Below are 17232 nucleotides of genomic sequence, written 5' to 3' on the forward strand. Positions count from 1 at the left end.
TATTTGATCATGCGCTAAATGTGTGGAACGCACCATGATCCCGAAATACTGAATCACAACAACAGACCGTTTTTATGAATTCCTTATATTTATATCAAGGGTACTGTATATGCATCCTTAATATATGTTAAGTATTTTTTTGTCTAATTGGGTGTAAAATATTGAGAACATTTTAAACATAGGATGAGTCGATTAGAGATTTGTTACAAAAATATTTTTTTTTTTTTTCCAGCAAGCCAGGGAAAGTCTTCCCCCTTTTATAATGCACATGCCCCAAAGACAATCACGATCAATAGTGGTCAGAAGAATGTCTAAAAACAAAAAAAAATCTGCTTGTTGCGAGGTAAGAAATAACCAACAGTTTCATGAGATACTTGGAAGTCAAAGAGGGAGGGTGGTGCCGAGGGACCCACCCCAGTAGATCCTCTTAATGGGCGAACACAGTAGTTTACTTACCGTTAAGTCTTTACACAATTACAACCCAAGATTCATTGAGCTCTATGCTGAAGGGTGTTTGTCTTGACTTCAAAAGGTGTCCCAAGACTTGCTGGCTGCTCCTGGCACATTCAAACTCAATTTCCCGTCACTTTTACAGCACCCGTGTTTGGCCGAGGGAGGGCGAAAACATTAAATATATACAGCATGAGAACACAAATATCCTCCGAGTAAGCAAGCAGGGAGCTCAGGATCGTATCAAATTAAACTGAGCATTTAAACTTGCTTTCCACAGAATATCGCACACTTCTGCACATACACGATCAATAAACGTCTCTATACAGATACCACAGTACAGTATATGATGAAATGTGTTTGGAGACTACTGAGTGACAAGAAAAAAGGTCAAGCATTTTAGGGGGGAGAGGGGGCGTGAATAAAGTGAAGTGCGGCGAGACGTTCAAAGAGAAGCTACCGTGTCTGCGACGGAAAAGAATGTCACAAGAAATAAAAGTCCGATAAAGGCAATGAGAAAATAAAACGCCTACGTGCATGGTTGTGTGTACAGTAATTGCACCTTGAAAAACATGGCCGGTGAGTGCCTTAACATCACAGAATGCTAACATTGACCTCTTTGTCTCTTGACAATTTAGGTGCTCCCAGAAGCTTGCGCGGAAGTGTCTGCAAGGGCAGAGAGAGAGAAAGGGGGGGGCTCCATGGTATTTCCTCGCACTGTGATGTGGTCCCACCCGCCCTAGATGGAGAGGAAAAAAAAAAAATCACCTTCAGGCACCTGAATAAATATAGTTAATGTGTGTAAACATTATTTATTCAGTCAAGTTTTGGCCTTCTTTTAATCACGAGCTTCATCACAATGTAAATTAGTCGTTAACTACCTGAGTGTTTTTCCGGTTTTGCTGCATTTGAACCTAGAATTTTGATGTGGGGGTTGATGAAATCTTTCACTGGAACCGTCTTTCTGATAAATGGAGGAGATCACTTCCTTACCCCAATGCCATAATCCCACAATTGTCCTTTGGGCTCCAAAGGATGAATTCCGAGACGGTGGCACACTGTCCCACGACTCAGACTGTGACTGCCCTGTACCTTGTCTGCTATGATCCAAACCTAAAATTAAGACCACAGCGTGAGCCATCTTACAAGCAAGCATAACGACCTTTAACAAGCTTGTGTTTTTGAAGTACAGCATTAGTTTTCGAATGCTGTATTTTTATTATTGTGGTTGTGCGTGATGAAAAGATAAGACAATTTGGATTTGTGTGGTATGCTGGTACCGACCTGGTCAAAAGGCCCAACAGTAACTTTGCGCACATTATTAGAAACATACTGCCATGAGGACCCCTGAGGATAACTTGGGGTCAAACCCTTCCGGTACCACAAATTACCTGAACCAGAATAAATCAAGTATAAGATTAGAAGTAGTAGTATAGAAACATACGATGACATGAACAGTAACCATGAATTAAAAACTCCTCACCATTTTCATCAACAGCAAAGACTGACGTCCGTCCGACAGACACCTGCTTCAGCTTCTGTTTGGTTGGAGAAGGGGCGTGGTACCAACACTCACCTGCAGAGAGAGACAATGCACAAGTCATCCTGTCGTTTAGAAAATCTGCCCTTTAAGAGTTCTCGAAATTCCCTCCACTAACCTGCAGGGGTCTGAGGAAACACAGATCCGCGGAAGAAGGCAGAACCGTCCCTGGCGATAGCCCAAACCTGGCTTGCAGCCCCGATGGAAATGGATTGAAAGGGCTGATCCATCCCGACGTGAAGCCATGACGTTCCCTTCGGGGCGAACACATTGCAATTAAATAAGATGCCTTTTAAATTTGCTACAGGAGATGAAAAAAAAAAAAGAAAGCCGCCTTCCTCACAGCAGGAGTGAGTGCAGTAACTCCCAGTCGGCAGAGAACATCTCCTTTGTTGCTGATGGCCCACAGGGGTACCACATCCACATCGCTGTCGGGGGTGCAGGGCAGGACGGTCACATCACTCAGTTGAATGGGCGGGACTTCCTGCCAAGGACCTGTGGTCGTCAGTTTGCACTTCCTGTTCAAGAGAAGGTTTCATTATTGATCAGTGACCACTGCTAATAAATGCTATACACAGTAGTTGCTTTCAAAGATTACCTTGCCCATCGCCGACGTCGCACAAAATCCTTCATGGTTTTATGGCCATGATACCACCTGAATGCAGAGTTGAAATTTGATTAAAATCTCTGTTCATTCAAAGGTTTGGTTGAACTCAACAGACAACAACAGAGACCCACGCTGGGAAATCAGCAGCGTACTGCCAGCCCTCTCGGTCCGTCCCGCCAGAGACGCCGTAATCGATGGCCCACTCAGACACCTGAAGACAACCAACCGGGGACAGGAAATATTGTTCAACAACGTCCGTTTTCTATTGAGCTGGTTTGTCGCGCAATGTGTTTGGGTGAATTCACGACCGCGGGGCAGGGGCGAGCGTTGGATTTACTTCAGTTTAGTTTTACGTACCCATGCCCACTGAGGGGATGGAGGCTTGGTGTTTGTTTTTGTGCGCTCATGCAATCCCGAGGCATCACTCCACATGTAGCGGTCAGTAGGGAGCCCTCTAAAGACATTTCACAGAAAAAAAAAATTTGAATGACAAGATGTCAAACACAAAATATGCATCAAATGGAATTATTGCAAATGCTTAACGACAATCTGAAAACTAATGGACAGTGAGAACTGCACCTGTTGGTATAGCCAGTGACAGGGTTCCATCTCTGGTTCTCATATATGTAGACGCTCTTGACGTCAGTTTGTGTGTAAACGTGGTCATTACAAGTGGGCAGACCGTGGAAGAAGCCTCCGCCGTAGCCCCCGGCATACACCCAGGCATTGTGGTCATAACCAATCCCCCACACGATCCCAATGCTGTTACACTCCACGATGCGCAGGTGACCTCCGATCTGACGCCAGAACCTGCAAAATCAGGCAGAGTCTTCCTCTAAATTGTGAAGAAATAATGGCTGGGAAAATGTGACCAAACTAATATAATTGAAACTTTATACAATGCTTCATGGCATGTTTACATCTGGTCGCAGGGGGTGGGGTATGGCATGGCCTCAAGGCTCGGGGTGGGCTCGCTGACAAAGATGTCCCCTTTACAGGTGATAGACCAGATGGCTTGTTTGGAAGGAGGGCCCTGAATGCCTCTAGAGTCGCAGCATGAGGCACTCAACAGCGCCAGCTAGAGGTACCGCAGAAAGAGGAGAAAAAGGTGATGAATTTTCGACACAGCTTTCACATTGAATCGTAACAAATCCCTCCTCGATTGCTCCTGTAATATTTGTTTTCAACTGCAAAGAGACTTGGTGGACATGTTCCATAATAGACATTCCCCTCCTTACCCAGTCGTGCATCTCCTCTTCTGTTGCAGCTGCCACTCGAATCGGCCACCTCTTTTTGATCCGCTCAGGTGTGTAAATGGCAAAAGTGTGTTTGGCATCGTTGAGCACGGGCACCAGGATTGTCACCTCATTGAGAAAGGCATGCAAGTACTGCGGGGGAACCATAAGTGTGCAATCAGCACGAATGAGCAACTGTGTATGAACAATCCTTGCCCACATCAAGCGTCCCTTCTCACCTTCTTCTCCTCATTGTAGTTATAATAGACGAAAAGGATGCCATCCTTGTTGCCCTCCGGTCCCGAGAACTGCTCGAGTGCAAAGTGAACGTCTATCCACTTGTGCGGCTTCCAGTCCCTCCACCACTGCATCGTACCCTTCTTTACCCACACGCACTGTCATGGAGGCAAGCAGGCATAAGAAATAAAAAGGTGGGCAACAGTATGGATCTCATTAGGTTTTACCAGCGTTCCAAACGCCGTGGCAAATGAGTGTTCATTCACTTGCACTCACCTGCTCAATGGCTTGCTCATAATGTCGGAACTCATCCACCTCTCTTTTGGTCCTCTCGCTGAGTTGTTCAAAGATTTGTCTCCGCCAGGTGGCCATCTGAGCTGCTGTGACAGACAGACTCAAGGACTGGACGGACTGGGCCAATACTGGGGAGAATAAAACAAATGTCAGAAGATACATTCATAATAAGAGAGATAAAAACGCTTCAATCGGGTCTGCCGTTGAACCTACATGAAGTGCCCATGGTGCTGTGGAACCAGTTAAGTTGGGAATGGCTGTCCACAGAGCAGCCCCCACCACTGACCCATGCCCAAAGAGGATGCCCATCTACTCCATAATTGTCCTCCATGGCTAGGGTGTATGTGGCCACGGATGACAGGCTGCAGGTGTCTGCATTGTCAGACAAATTCCCAGTCTGGGCCTGCTGGGTCTGCGGCACCTCCAGATCCACGTTACTCCACTGGGAGTCAACGGGGCCTCCGGTCTGAACCGCATCAACACACGGAGTGCTACTATCTCCTCCCTCGTCGACGCACTTTTCCTGCGGGACAGCAACAGAGGCTGGTTCTCGGTCAGAAACCGCCTGGTCAGAGGATTCAATGCCGGCACTGTAACAGCCGACTTCATCTGCGGATCCTTTTTCTGTATCAGACTCTACGTCACTCAAAGCAGACGGAGGATGCAACTCACTGAAGTAACATCCAGCACTGTGGCAAAGAGGAACATAACGAACAATAACAAATTACTCTTGTCAAAGATGTGTTCATGAACACATGATGAACTGTAATTGATTTCTACTACTTAAATGGAATCTGTGAAGTCGGTATTACACCTTTGCTGACTGCTGCTACTGGAATGAGGCCGATCCCCATCTCTGAGAGCAGCGACGGCCCTCCAGGTTTTCCCACTCAGTTCACTCGCTGTGACACCCTGGCGGAAGTACACAGCGCGGTCCTCGCTACCGATTGCCCACACCTGGGCAACAGTGTACATTTTACAAATGTAAGAAAGGAACACAGGGAAAGACCTTTTATCGGACAGAGAGCATTGTGGACATTTGGACTGTACCTGATCATTGAGTCCTACATTGATCATGGCCATTTCTCCAACCATGCTGATCCAGCCGGAGCCACGTGGATTGTGGGAGTTGACCCCGCGCCGGAACCACACCTGGTAAAGCAACATGTGAACGCTACAATCTTCATGGACGTCAACACCCAAAGCGACGGAATTCAAGAAGGTGCTTCCTGAGCCATCTCCAACTCCTAACAACATCGCGGGAGGAAACATTGACTTACTTTGTTATCTTTGGTCAAAGCCCAGACAACGTTGACTCCTACTGCCACATGCATGACGCCTACGTCAGGGCTGGGAGGGTCCAACATTGACCACGACGTACCTGGATGGAAGAAAACGGAAGTGCCAATGACAGAATACAAGCAAAGAAAACTGTCCTGATACCAGCAACTGTACCTTGGTGATTGTCTCGACTGACACCCTCCCTTACAATCAGCTGGCCCTCCCATAGCACAGCCCATACCAGTTCTCCAGGGCCGCAGCTGATCTGGACCACCTCCCCGGGGAGGGAGATGTCATGCCACAAAGAGCCCTCAGGATTGTGATGGTAAATACCTTCTCTGAACCACACCTGCACACAGACAGGAGGGGTGTCATGCTTCCTGTTACATGACTACAGGATGGGAAGTGAGACGTTGCACCTTCCCCTGTAGCGACACAGCCCACAGACAAAGGAGGCCACGGGGTTCCTCGGTTATCTCCCATCCACCACAGCTGATATCACTGATGGGATCTGGCAGAGAAGTCTTTTGTGAAGGGATCTATCGGGAAGAGGGATGCAGTTGAACATTTGGTGGCCAAAACAGAAGCGGCATCCTGTATGTACGTTCGAGAGCAATGTGGTGATACGTTGACATAAAAACGAATGAAAACACTTAAGACAACTGCAAATTACCTCAGCCCAAGAGTCCGTGGCTTTGTATCTCCTGTGGCGGAGCCATCGCCTGCGACGGACACAGGAGTTCCACTTTTTGTCCTTAGTGTAAACAGCTGGGAAGTCAATTGAGTAAGTCCATCCCTGAAGATCATATCCATCATAAAAACAGGTCGTCGGGCTCACAAAAATGAGCGCAAAAAAAAGAGGAACTCACCTCTTTTTCTGTGGGTTCCCCCTCAAAATTCTGATCCACATACCAGTCACCCTCCCACTCCCAACTGCTGGACGGGAGCTGGAAACTTGATGGAGGCTGGTGCTGCAACCCTGTGACATCACTCCACTGCCAGCGGTCGCTCGGTAACAAGCGCTCAGAGAAACCACCCACAGGGTTCCATCGCTAACAAGACAGACAGAGAAAGTTGACACTTGACAGATTCACAGTTGCCCACCAGGCATAGACTTTGGAGAACACCCACTTGATTCTCATAGGTCTCCTCCTGAAAGCGGATGTGAAGGTCACAAGCGTGGACGTTCAGGTAGATCTTGTTGTCAGAGGCTATGCCCCAGCAGCATTGTTGAGCCGCGGTCACCCGCTTAAATAACATCTCAGCATCACGACAATGCTCCCACTGCTGGTCCGCTGTGGACAGGCTGTAGACCCGTCCGTGCACGTCCACTGCCCAGAGCCGGGAAGTGGGCATGGCTGCACCTGGGACCACAGGCTGGACCTGTGTGAAAGGATAAAAAATGGAATGCTGCTAAAGTTTGCCATAATGCTCATCATTTGACATATTTTATTGATGAACTTGGCAACTGTTCATTTAAATTTTCAGGATCATGTTTGCATTCACATTTGGACATTTTTCCCTGCAAGAGGACACAGGAAAGCAGTCCAGAGTTTTGCAGACAGTCCACAACCTGACATTAATTCAAATGGCGACTCGCTATGCTAACCCATGTCCGCTTAAATTAGCGACTAAAATGACGCTTTCAAGACATACACAGTGTTAAATTTGCGTCATTAAGTTAGTGGGTATTAGCAAGAAGAACTCGACAACTTAGTGAGCTCGTTTTCAAGGTGCAAGGTTGCAGAAATGAAGCCAAAACGATTCAAACGCCAGCAGCTTCACACGTAATAACACCCATTTGGCGTTGGATTACCAGCTTTACCCTCCTCAAATAGAACGCATACAGATACCCAGAAGCACACACCTCGAAATACCTCTCATTAACAGTCGCAGACGTCCCCTTTGTGTTCCTCGAAGAGAAAAGATCCTAATGCACAGGGGGAAATCATATTATTAGTCGTTGCAACGACTTTAATGACAGACATCAGCTGGCTGAGCAAACCCGGAAGAGCTGCTTTGGTTCTTCCTTCTCATTGGCTGCTTCCGTGGTGAATGGTGTATGTGACGGTGGTATCCAACAGAGGTCGCTGTTGCTTCACGTTTCCCAAAATAGCCTTATAACTTCCTATAAACGACACCAGATGACGACAACTAGAGAGCTAGAGAGCGAAATAGAGAACTCTACTTAAAGACGGACGGACGGACAGACAGACTATGGTTTAATTATCTTTGCATTGAACGGGCTTGTCTATAGCTGTCATTCTAATCACATGAGACGACGATTCCCTTCGCATCCTCTGGTCCATGTTTTGTCCAGATGTGAACATCTATCCACATACACAAAGATGAGATTGAAAAATGTAAACTGTATCACGTTTTATTAAGGAAAAAAAAGGCATCGTGAACACAATGGCAAGATACACTTAAGGAGGCACTGAGGAATAACTGAGAATGATCACTTCTCCATCATACAATACACATTCTGTAAATCAAATACGTGTCCAAAAACATTGGAGCTCCTCACAAAATCTACTTAATGTATTTCAAAATTGTGACCTGTCATATTAACAGACAACGTAAATGTCAACCAGTGAGGAACGTCAACAGCATATTGCATAATCTGCACACCTGCCAAAATCAGGAAGCGTGAAAAATATTCCCTTCATCAAAATGGTATCCATTTAAAACACTGGCAGTCAAACCAAAGCCTAGCTTGGTGGGAGCACATCATGGACATATGCTGTACAATTTAAATATCTCCTATAAACATCCTGCTTATGAATATAAACGCTTATTTCGGATAGTGACGTACTTCATTGCTGGCTCTCAAATAACAAATCCTTATAATCAACACAGCACGCTCCCTTCATTCTCACAACCTCTGCATAACATCACAGCTCTTAAAAAAAAAAAAAAAAGACAACTGAATATATTAAAAAATAGAAATGTGAATGTTTTCTTTGTACTGTATATGCATCTGTCTTTTTCAGTAAGTCAGGAAGACAGTCTGGTTGCGAGGCAGTCTCGTCAGGAACATGGCAAAACAAATGCATTTATCACTGCAGTAACTGCAGCACAAACAATAAAAAGCTTTGGGATAATGCGTGTCCTCAATTTGTTCTGCACAGACATATTCTTCCTGTAACCGGTAGTTAAAATGTTTTTTATTTGACATACATGACGACAGAGATTATCTTAAAAAAATTGGCACATAAAGAAACAGCTAATGTTAAAACTTATGTTTCGAAACTTTCGGCTGGAGGACACAAGATATTTGGACCTTAATTCTAACACGTTCAAACTGTTTTTCTCTCATTCAGTGGTCTGAGACATCTTTGTATTTGGGTGTTTGCAATTAAATCCAGCTGCATTCATGATGAGAATTATTTGGAATTACTTGACATGAACACAGACTGGATGCATGTGCCACAGATGCATAAACATGACACTTGGGATTATATGTCCGTACTGTGGCACGGTAACATGGATTTATTTTTGGATCCCTTGTTTGGATCCCAAAATAGTGAGACGTCCAGTGAGGGTACAGTTTTTTGGTTGGGTGGCAGGGCTAGCATGATTCCCCCGAACTGTTTTGTGTTTAGAGGACAGGTGCTGATCGATCATTGGTGACGGTAGGTCTCAGCTTGACCGTTGCGAAGGGATTTCCTCCTCTGCAGTGAAGAAAATTAAAATTATCGAGAGGTTGTTAGTTTGTCAATATGAGTGGCAACATTTTAGGAACAAGTTCGTTGTGTTCCATCACTCACCCTAGAAAAGGAACCCTTGCTGTCCCGTTTTCTAAAGAAACCTACAGACACAAAAAAACAGACCCTGAGAAGAAGCTTTGGACACAAAACAAAACAATCCTTCATAAATACACACAAATCACTCCATCTGTGAAGAAAAGGCAGTGTTACCAAACTGGTTGGATTAGATTACTCATCAACAATTGTCCTCCTGCCTGATGGTGTGCCATGTAACGCTTTGAGACGTAAAGCTACAAGTGTATGCACACTTCCAGCTCCCCGTTTGGAATCTAGCTTGTCTAGAAATGCCTGCGAATAACAATACTCACTCACTCCTTTTTTTGTGCGTGAGTAAAATTAACATAAGTATTTCAGCTATGTTGCTGAAGGGGCTGAGGAACACTTTAAAATATAGTACTGCAAGGTTGCAAATTTGTTGTCACTTGGATGCGTTGTCTACTCCTAAATTTGTTGTTGAAGGTCTCATGTATTATGTTTTCTATCCAGCAGAGAGCAGAAAAATATCGTTGCGTCTGACAACGCAGCCCTGAAAAATAAAAGCTGTTGTTTAATGTGTTCAAACTCCACCTCCTATTTTTTTGCCTGTCAGCTTCTTTCTCGACTTCAAACTTTTTCCCCCCCACAGATATTTGTCTGTCAAACATAGCTGCTCTTGTCCGCAATCCGAAACGTCCTGTATTCTTGGATCAGGGAAGGGCAAAGTATGGCTAAGTTCTACGAGCACAAAACATCACCCACCCTTTGATATATAGTTAAAACTGACAAAATTCATTGGGCACGAATGGAAATTTGCTGCGTTAATAGTGTCAAAGTCCACTTTTGCCCCCGCAGCCTCATAAACAAGACTTAAGGAGAGCGGTTAACTTTTGACCTTTCCTTGAACAACACTCACATGAACAAAAATATGTCATAAAGAAGTAGGATAGGGAAATGATGATCCATGGCCTCGCACTTGGGAGACAGTTAAAACCCTGAGGCAGCAGGTAGAGAGGACATTGCGTACAGACACAGTGGGAAGAAAGTGGAGACTAGAGTCGTGCCTGGACTTGTACGCTGGTTGGTTGGACGGATTCAGCCTCTATCGGCAGAGATATCACCAACTCATACTGTGATTGGACCCTCTTGTCCTTTAACAGTGCCTCTTTCCTGTTCTTATTATCTCATCGTGACTCCTAGACGTTCGACACGTGCCTCTACACACATTTTTCATTTTAATATAGTACACGCTTATCAATCATAACCTAGATAAATGTCATGACATACGACGGGCTGGAAGAATTGATTCTTCAAGCTGTGCCTCACTCAAGGGCGTGGTTGATAAGAGACAATTACTCACAGCTGAAAACGTGTCACGGAATGTTTGTAGGGGCGGGTGCAGAACATGGACTAAACCCTTGGAGAAAAAAAAAAAGCAATAAACTTATCATGACAGGAAATATATCAGGTGAAACTCACACATAGCCACAGCCCTCTCCAAAATGATAAGCCAGAACGAAGAAAAGAATTCAGGTTTTCTCAATCCTCAACTGGTCGAGCATATTCAAAAACCAACAGTGGCTCATTTTGTGACCAAAATTGCTCAAGAAAAAGGTCACAACTGAGTTACCGGATACGTACATCACCACTGGTGTGTGAAACTGTACAAATGTATTTTGCGTGTCAGTGTCGAAAAAAACTAAAAATAAAATTCATGTCTTTGCACTTGATTCCACATTGAGGAAAACAAATTTGTGTGTTTGCAGACATTCCAAGTCATCTCTCTTTTGCATTCAAAATTTATGTTGAGCAGCACAATGCGTTTAATAGCGGTACTGACCATATTCTGCGGCGACTGCATTGACCGTACAACCGTGCTTGAGGGGGATTTGTCCGAATAGTCTGCTGGCGGTAGCAACACGGGCTCGTCCTCATCCAGCTCGGGTAGGCTGGTGACACTCGGACCTCGCGCTGGTGATCCCAAATTGCTGCTGTATGAAATGTGACAATTTACACCTCAGCAATAATAATTTAAATATGCAATATTGACGTAGGGTAACACTTATTTCAAATTGCTTCTACTTTTTTTTTTTTTTTTACATTTAAATTCATCTGCATATGTTCCATACAACAAAATAAATATAAAAATATGTTTGCGTACCTATTTGATGTGAGAGTCTCAGAGAAAGGTCTGCAGTAGGACGAGGGGAACCAACCGCGCCTAACATACAACACAACAATATTAGACACACAGCAGTTTACATTATAAATATAAAAGAAAATGTGAAATGCTACACTAAAAAGCATTAGCATGCAGAAGAGCACTTTGTCATCTTGGAAGATTTTCTGCAAGATTACAGAGTGCATTAGTGGGAATTTATGGAAGAAAAAAAAAAAGAAAAGACTACCGGTACTTGTTTTTCCTTGTACGTGTAGTTCTACATATGTTGTAGACCAGGCAAAGAGTCAGCAGAAGAGTTATGCGACCACAAACATACCAAACATATTCTTATGCTCGCATACGTCATAACAACACGACAAAATATAGCGAGACAAAGTCGAAACGTGCCATTTAAGCCATGTGGAAAAAACTGACTGCGACACCATTGTTGGTATGAGTACTGAAGTTGACAATGACTGGGGCCTTTTTACGAACTGAAAGGTATGTGAAAAGGACAACACCACATTCTCCAGCGCGGAGAACGTGTTTGTTTACAAAGACGGAACAGGTTATGTTGCACTTAAAAGCCCCCACAAAAACAACTTATGTAACCGTCTTAAAAAAAAAAAAAAACACCAGCACACATCATCCCATTTTTTAAAAATATCCCCTTATCTATCATAAAAATAAGATTGTTTGCAAAACAAAAATAATATAACCTCATAGTTGAAGAGGCAAGAAAAAAAAATGAAAATCCTTACTGCCCAGTCTTCTCTAGCTCGCCATAAAGCCACCCGTCCTTCTCTTCCTTCACGAGCATGATGATCACATCACCCTCATCAAAGCTGAGGAGGGTGCCGTTGTTTCCCGCAGAGTGAGGAAAGATGGTCCTGACCCGAGACTTTTTAGTCATCTGGAGACCCGAAATCTCAGAAGTCGACCGGGATGGACTGTCCTCGCTGAGGCTGCCCTGGTCTGAAAAAGCAAAAGTTCATTAAAACATGAACATCAAATAGCCCACATTGTATATCAGCTTCCTAAATTCTCACGCCGTGAGGTTGAGGTCAGGGTTCCTCCAGTCTGTACATCCAACAACGCCTGTTTTGAACATCAAATAAGGGTCTTGCTAAAACCATGACAACAACAAAAAAGCAAGCAGAGAATTGTCTTAAGATTCAAAGGGAACTAAAGAATTATTAAATTGTCACTCTATAGAGCACATCACAAAAGTACGCACAACAGGATCCGGATCTTTTTTTTTTGAGGGGTTGAAACTTTCGAACCAAGCTGTCTTGAATTTTGTGCTGAGCTACATGGAAATTATCACCTCTATGCTTTTACCCTTCCACACACCCTGTAACCTGATAAGCTGTCCACTGTAGCAACCGCTGTCCCTGAAAGGGTTAATCGGGTGCACCTAATAAAACGTAGAGCGTGCCGAGTATTTGTACCTGAGTGATTCTCTAAAGAGGAGGTGATTGGAGATCTTGGCTCGGGGTTGAACATGTTTGCGAGTGGGCTCGTGTGCGCCTTCAGTGGGGGCGCAGGGGGCGGCACCATGGACTCAACGCTGTTCTGAGGGGACAACAGAGAATAAGATCCAATCATATATATGAAAAAGACGTGTGAGACAAAAAAAATGTGGGTTAAAATACTGATCGCCACGCACGGGTCAAAGTCCGCGTGGAGTTATTGATGTGAAATGCGATTATCATCTTATCTGTGCTCGTCTACGTGACCAATACAAGAGGTGGCCTCAATGTTCAATAGGCTTTATCAGCAGGAAACAAAAGTCGGAATCTCCGGGGCTGATAATCAACTCAAAGACACTCTACACAAACATCTGACGCATCAGCGGGTGGCACCTTTGCGAGATAATGGGCGAAGAAGAAAAAGATAAAACACTCAAGTTCCTCAACGTCATTGGTGACATCCCGCTTATCTTACGGAGAGCAATGTCGATGTCACTTTTCATCAAGAGTGAGACGTCATAAAATACAAATGTACAAAACTTTGTTTTGCCCATTTTAGGGGAAATGTTTTAATGTCATTATTGTTCTTATGATATCATGCATTCTTGTGTAAATAATAATCATAATCTGCCCAAATCAGCAGAAAAAAATAAGAGCTGATCATTATAATAGGGTGTGTTACTGCTTTCGCGACATCTGTTTTTGAATGGGTGTGTTTGCGTGTTTGCACAGGCAAAAGAAAAGCCAGGGTTCCCAAAGTTTCAGTTCAAGACTTTTAAACTCAATTTGAAATGAAATGTAAGAATGTCTCCCAATGTCCCACATGGTCCAAACTTGCTTTTACACATAAATGACTACTAAAATCTGTGACGTCACCACGAATCAATCGCTACAATATCCAACTGTGACCTAGTGTATCTTTTTTTTTTTTTTGTACACCACAAAACGGAGTTTTGCAGACAAACACAACAAAGAGAATACTGAGAGAGAAACAAAAGTTCTTTTTTTTTTTTTTTTTGAAGCACAAAAGGCCATACCAAAAATGCACCGGACCGTGGGTCTAAAACAGAGGTACGCAATGTACCTCGGGTTACCTGTTCCTGTCCACCCTTCAGTTGAAGCATGAAAGACTACACAACAAAAACACACAAACCCTATTGTAGCGTTGAGCAAGCAGCGATTGCTCTGGATGGATGGAAAGTCCGTCTATCATGTGCTTGACCGTGTCCGGCACCTTGCTGACGTCGCAGCACACCTCCTGCCAGCCGGGGAGCTTCTCGTTCAGCATCTCTTTTGCCTAACAGGCACAAATATTATGATATTATTGCTGGCTTGGGTTGGAATTACTGACGAAGCCGCTCTTACTTTGTCGTGATAGTTGCTAATGTGATAAGAGAACATGCAGTGTTTGTCGGCCAGGAAACAGAAGCGGCGCTTTTCTTCCAGCAGGGCCTCTCTGCAGCCGTCGGCGATGAACTTTTGCATGTCCATCTGGCGCGACGAGATGGTCTCCATGTACTGCGGGCACCAAAAAATATATAGATAAAAAATTGCAAGGTCAGAAAAGCCAAGACGTGAGATTATTAACCTCATTAATTTGTCACTCTGCCGAAATGGTCTAAAAATAAAGCTGCAGTGGAGCCTCAATCGGTCAATTTTTTTGCGCCATTTGCCGATGCACTTTCAGCCACTTCTTGAATGGGACAGTCAGTCGAACACACAAACACAAAATGAAAATACTTGCAAGGAGCACGAAGACGCTCAAATTGGCCAACCCGACTGATGGTTCCCGCTGTCACCCAGTTGGCCACGCCCCTTAAAGGCTCACCAGCCCACAAATATAATACAGTGGTGGTTCTTGAAGTTTTTACACCAAGAAACAATTAAAAAAAAAAAAAAACACACACTTTCTTCATTTTTTTCTAACTCAATTCTTGAATAAGTGTAGAAGCCAACTATTTGCATTTTGATCCCCCCCCAACCCCCCCCCCCAAAGAAAAAAATCACACACCTAAAAAATACCATAACGCTATATTCAACACACATCAATGCATGAGAGCAGTCTGATTGGATGCTTCACGGGAGTGTTGTGACATCATCACTTTCGGGGCTACAAGCTCTTATCTTTGCGAGAACGGAGCCAATAAATTCAGTACTGAAATATATCCGGCTAGAGGAAAATAAAATGACTAAACATCGAGGGAAAGGCACATTTAAATCCCCGACTTGAGTTTAAATGCCTTGAAACAAATGCCTTGAGACGTCCGTCTTCAGCATTCATTGTCATACTTTCGTGCCTGGGTGTCTGCATTCATCCAATAAATGTGCATAGAGTCAAGAGTGGCACACCCTTGCCCTGCAGGAAGAAAAAAAATTGACTGTGGCCACACCTTCATGCCTGTTTGATTCTCATTGTTTTACATACGAAGGCATTCAAAATAATGTTGGGACTTTAGTCTGCTGGGTGTTGAAAGGCACCTCTGCCCCACAAAGAGATTTGAAATGGTTCAAGTGTACAGATGGCAGACTATATACCTGATAAAAAAAAAAGCACTTCTCGACCTTCTCCCCGTCCTTTTATTCTCCCCCCCTCCCCCCTCCGCTCCTCCTTTCTCATGTCTTCCCCAGGCTGTCATGGTAACAATAAAAACAGCCACTTCCTCCTTACTCGCTCCTCTTATCCGTGTCGCTGTGATAGCCCAGTCAGATGCTGAATCAGTGCTCTTCACTTCCCGTTTTCAACAAATTCTCAATCCCGCAGACTTGGCGTCAGCCAAGCAATCACGTTTCTGTGAGCCCTTAGGCTGCGTGATGATTAGAAAGCCCCAGGCCGGCCGGGCCTCACCTCCACTCTTGGTATAAATGAGGGATCCACTTGGGAGATGGGAGGCTCACAGTTTCAGCTCGGTAGAATGACATGCTCAGGGTATCAAACGTATGTTCATTCCAGATCAGCGTTTAACACGAGGCCAATACGAGAGCAAAATAAACCCAAAAAAACCCCCCCAAAAAACAAGCTACTTTCACAGCCGACAGACTCTCCAAATTTCTCTTTTCATGCCACATTCATTTGCAAATCCCCCTCTAGCCAATTTTGCAGACGCAACCGGACCGTTAACACCTAACAACAGACATGAATTCGATCAGGGTGTTTGCAAATAAACACACCTCAAGCGATCTGACGCAGACTCAGCTTTTATTTGATTTCAACCTCACCTCGTTCTCCTTCATCTCGTACTTGGACACGTTCTTGCCCTGGCTCTTCCTCCTCAGCTTCTTCAAGTCAGTCTGCGAGCGGTCCAGGGATTCCTGCTTCGACTTGTGTTCTGACTGGTAGCGCTTGAATGTAGCCTAAAGGAAGGGGAGCACGTTATATGTTACTACTCGTGATGCATTTTTAAATAGATCACAAGAAAAATCCATTCTGCATTTATCGGACACGAATAATGATTATTTGCATCAATTCAGATCAATCAGAACCCATGCATTTTTTTTCATCTTATATATACGAACTTACATTCATATACTTCACATCCATTTCTGTCTTCTTTTCCAGCTCTGCAAGAACTTCTCGGTGGAATCGCTTGAACTGCAATAATGGAGAGGAAAAGCAAAAACCGTTATTGTCCTTCAGTCGCTTGCGCCTTTCCAAAAAACACGCCGCACATCTCGGTCCTGTGGCATTATTATGATAACAAGGGCATGATAATGGCTTTTCAAGAGCGTCCTGGTTAAAGATTCCCTACCGTTCTTGTCTCGCGGACTCTATCTCCGCGGGATAGTCTCGACGCGAAGGAAAACAACCCGTTCACCTGTCGTGTTCTTAAACATCGTGTTTCTTGCGCTCTGTGGAATTCAAGTGTTCTAAGTTTGCCGGACTTTGACACGTCAAGCATTGCTCGTTTTTTTTCCAGACTGAAGCAAAAGGACCGCTGAGCTTCCCCCCCACCCCTTCCCCGTGACAAATAACTTTAATTTCTTTCTACTTCTTCAAATCACACAAGTGAGACTTTTTAATTAATATTAATACAGTTGAGTTAGATGTTAGCATGCGCGGGAGAGGCCGCTAACTTTTGATTTTTGATATTCTGTTCATATGGTATCCATGTGGGACCAAGATGGATTTTATTTTTGGAATGTATTGTTTTCATTCCTTCTTCCAAAGTCATGACTCTTCAAACTTTCAGCACTTTTTTTTTTTTTTTTTTT

General features: G+C 44.1%; 2 protein-coding genes across 4 annotated transcripts in view; both read right to left on the bottom strand.

Moving 5' to 3' along the window:
* Positions 1–185: 185 nt before the first annotated feature.
* tecpr1a (tectonin beta-propeller repeat containing 1a) lies at positions 186–7650 on the bottom strand. The gene is made up of 24 exons (XM_019857603.1): positions 7512–7650; positions 6776–7027; positions 6514–6696; positions 6318–6440; positions 6064–6183; positions 5819–5993; positions 5644–5744; positions 5414–5515; positions 5178–5320; positions 4577–5052; positions 4346–4491; positions 4072–4227; positions 3836–3985; positions 3518–3675; positions 3177–3407; positions 2955–3051; positions 2729–2808; positions 2589–2645; positions 2334–2508; positions 2109–2244; positions 1934–2026; positions 1735–1841; positions 1444–1563; positions 186–1189 (listed from the first exon to the last, which is right to left on the bottom strand). Exons 2-24 carry the CDS (start codon positions 6998–7000, stop codon positions 1085–1087), a joined length of 3459 nt encoding a protein of 1152 aa, XP_019713162.1. The 5' UTR covers positions 7001–7027; positions 7512–7650; the 3' UTR covers positions 186–1084.
* Positions 7651–8008: 358 nt separating this feature from the next.
* The window catches only part of baiap2l1a (BAR/IMD domain containing adaptor protein 2 like 1a), a 19088-nt gene continuing 9864 nt past the window's right edge, over positions 8009–17232 (bottom strand). Inside the window, exons 5-15 of one of the 3 annotated variants that reach the window (XR_002166602.1) lie at positions 16541–16612; positions 16240–16374; positions 14389–14541; positions 14177–14320; positions 13003–13126; positions 12313–12526; positions 11552–11611; positions 11231–11381; positions 9415–9455; positions 8928–9318; positions 8009–8870 (exon numbers count right to left, since the gene is read on the bottom strand). Coding sequence is in view for 2 of the 3 variants with exons in the window: in XM_019858017.1 (XP_019713576.1) it covers positions 9246–9318; positions 9415–9455; positions 11231–11381; positions 11552–11611; positions 12313–12526; positions 13003–13126; positions 14177–14320; positions 14389–14541; positions 16240–16374; positions 16541–16612 (1167 nt within the window). In the remaining variant the exon portion in view is untranslated. Of the gene's footprint in view, positions 9319–9414; positions 9456–11230; positions 11382–11551; positions 11612–12312; positions 12527–13002; positions 13127–14176; positions 14321–14388; positions 14542–16239; positions 16375–16540; positions 16613–17232 lie in introns of all 3 variants that reach the window. The other 2 variants (XM_019858028.1, XM_019858017.1) reach the window with 2 other exon arrangements.

This window comes from Hippocampus comes, unplaced genomic scaffold (genome assembly GCF_001891065.2).
Source record: "Hippocampus comes isolate QL1 unplaced genomic scaffold, H_comes_QL1_v1.1 scaffold17, whole genome shotgun sequence".
Classification (NCBI taxonomy): Eukaryota; Metazoa; Chordata; class Actinopteri; order Syngnathiformes; family Syngnathidae; genus Hippocampus; species Hippocampus comes.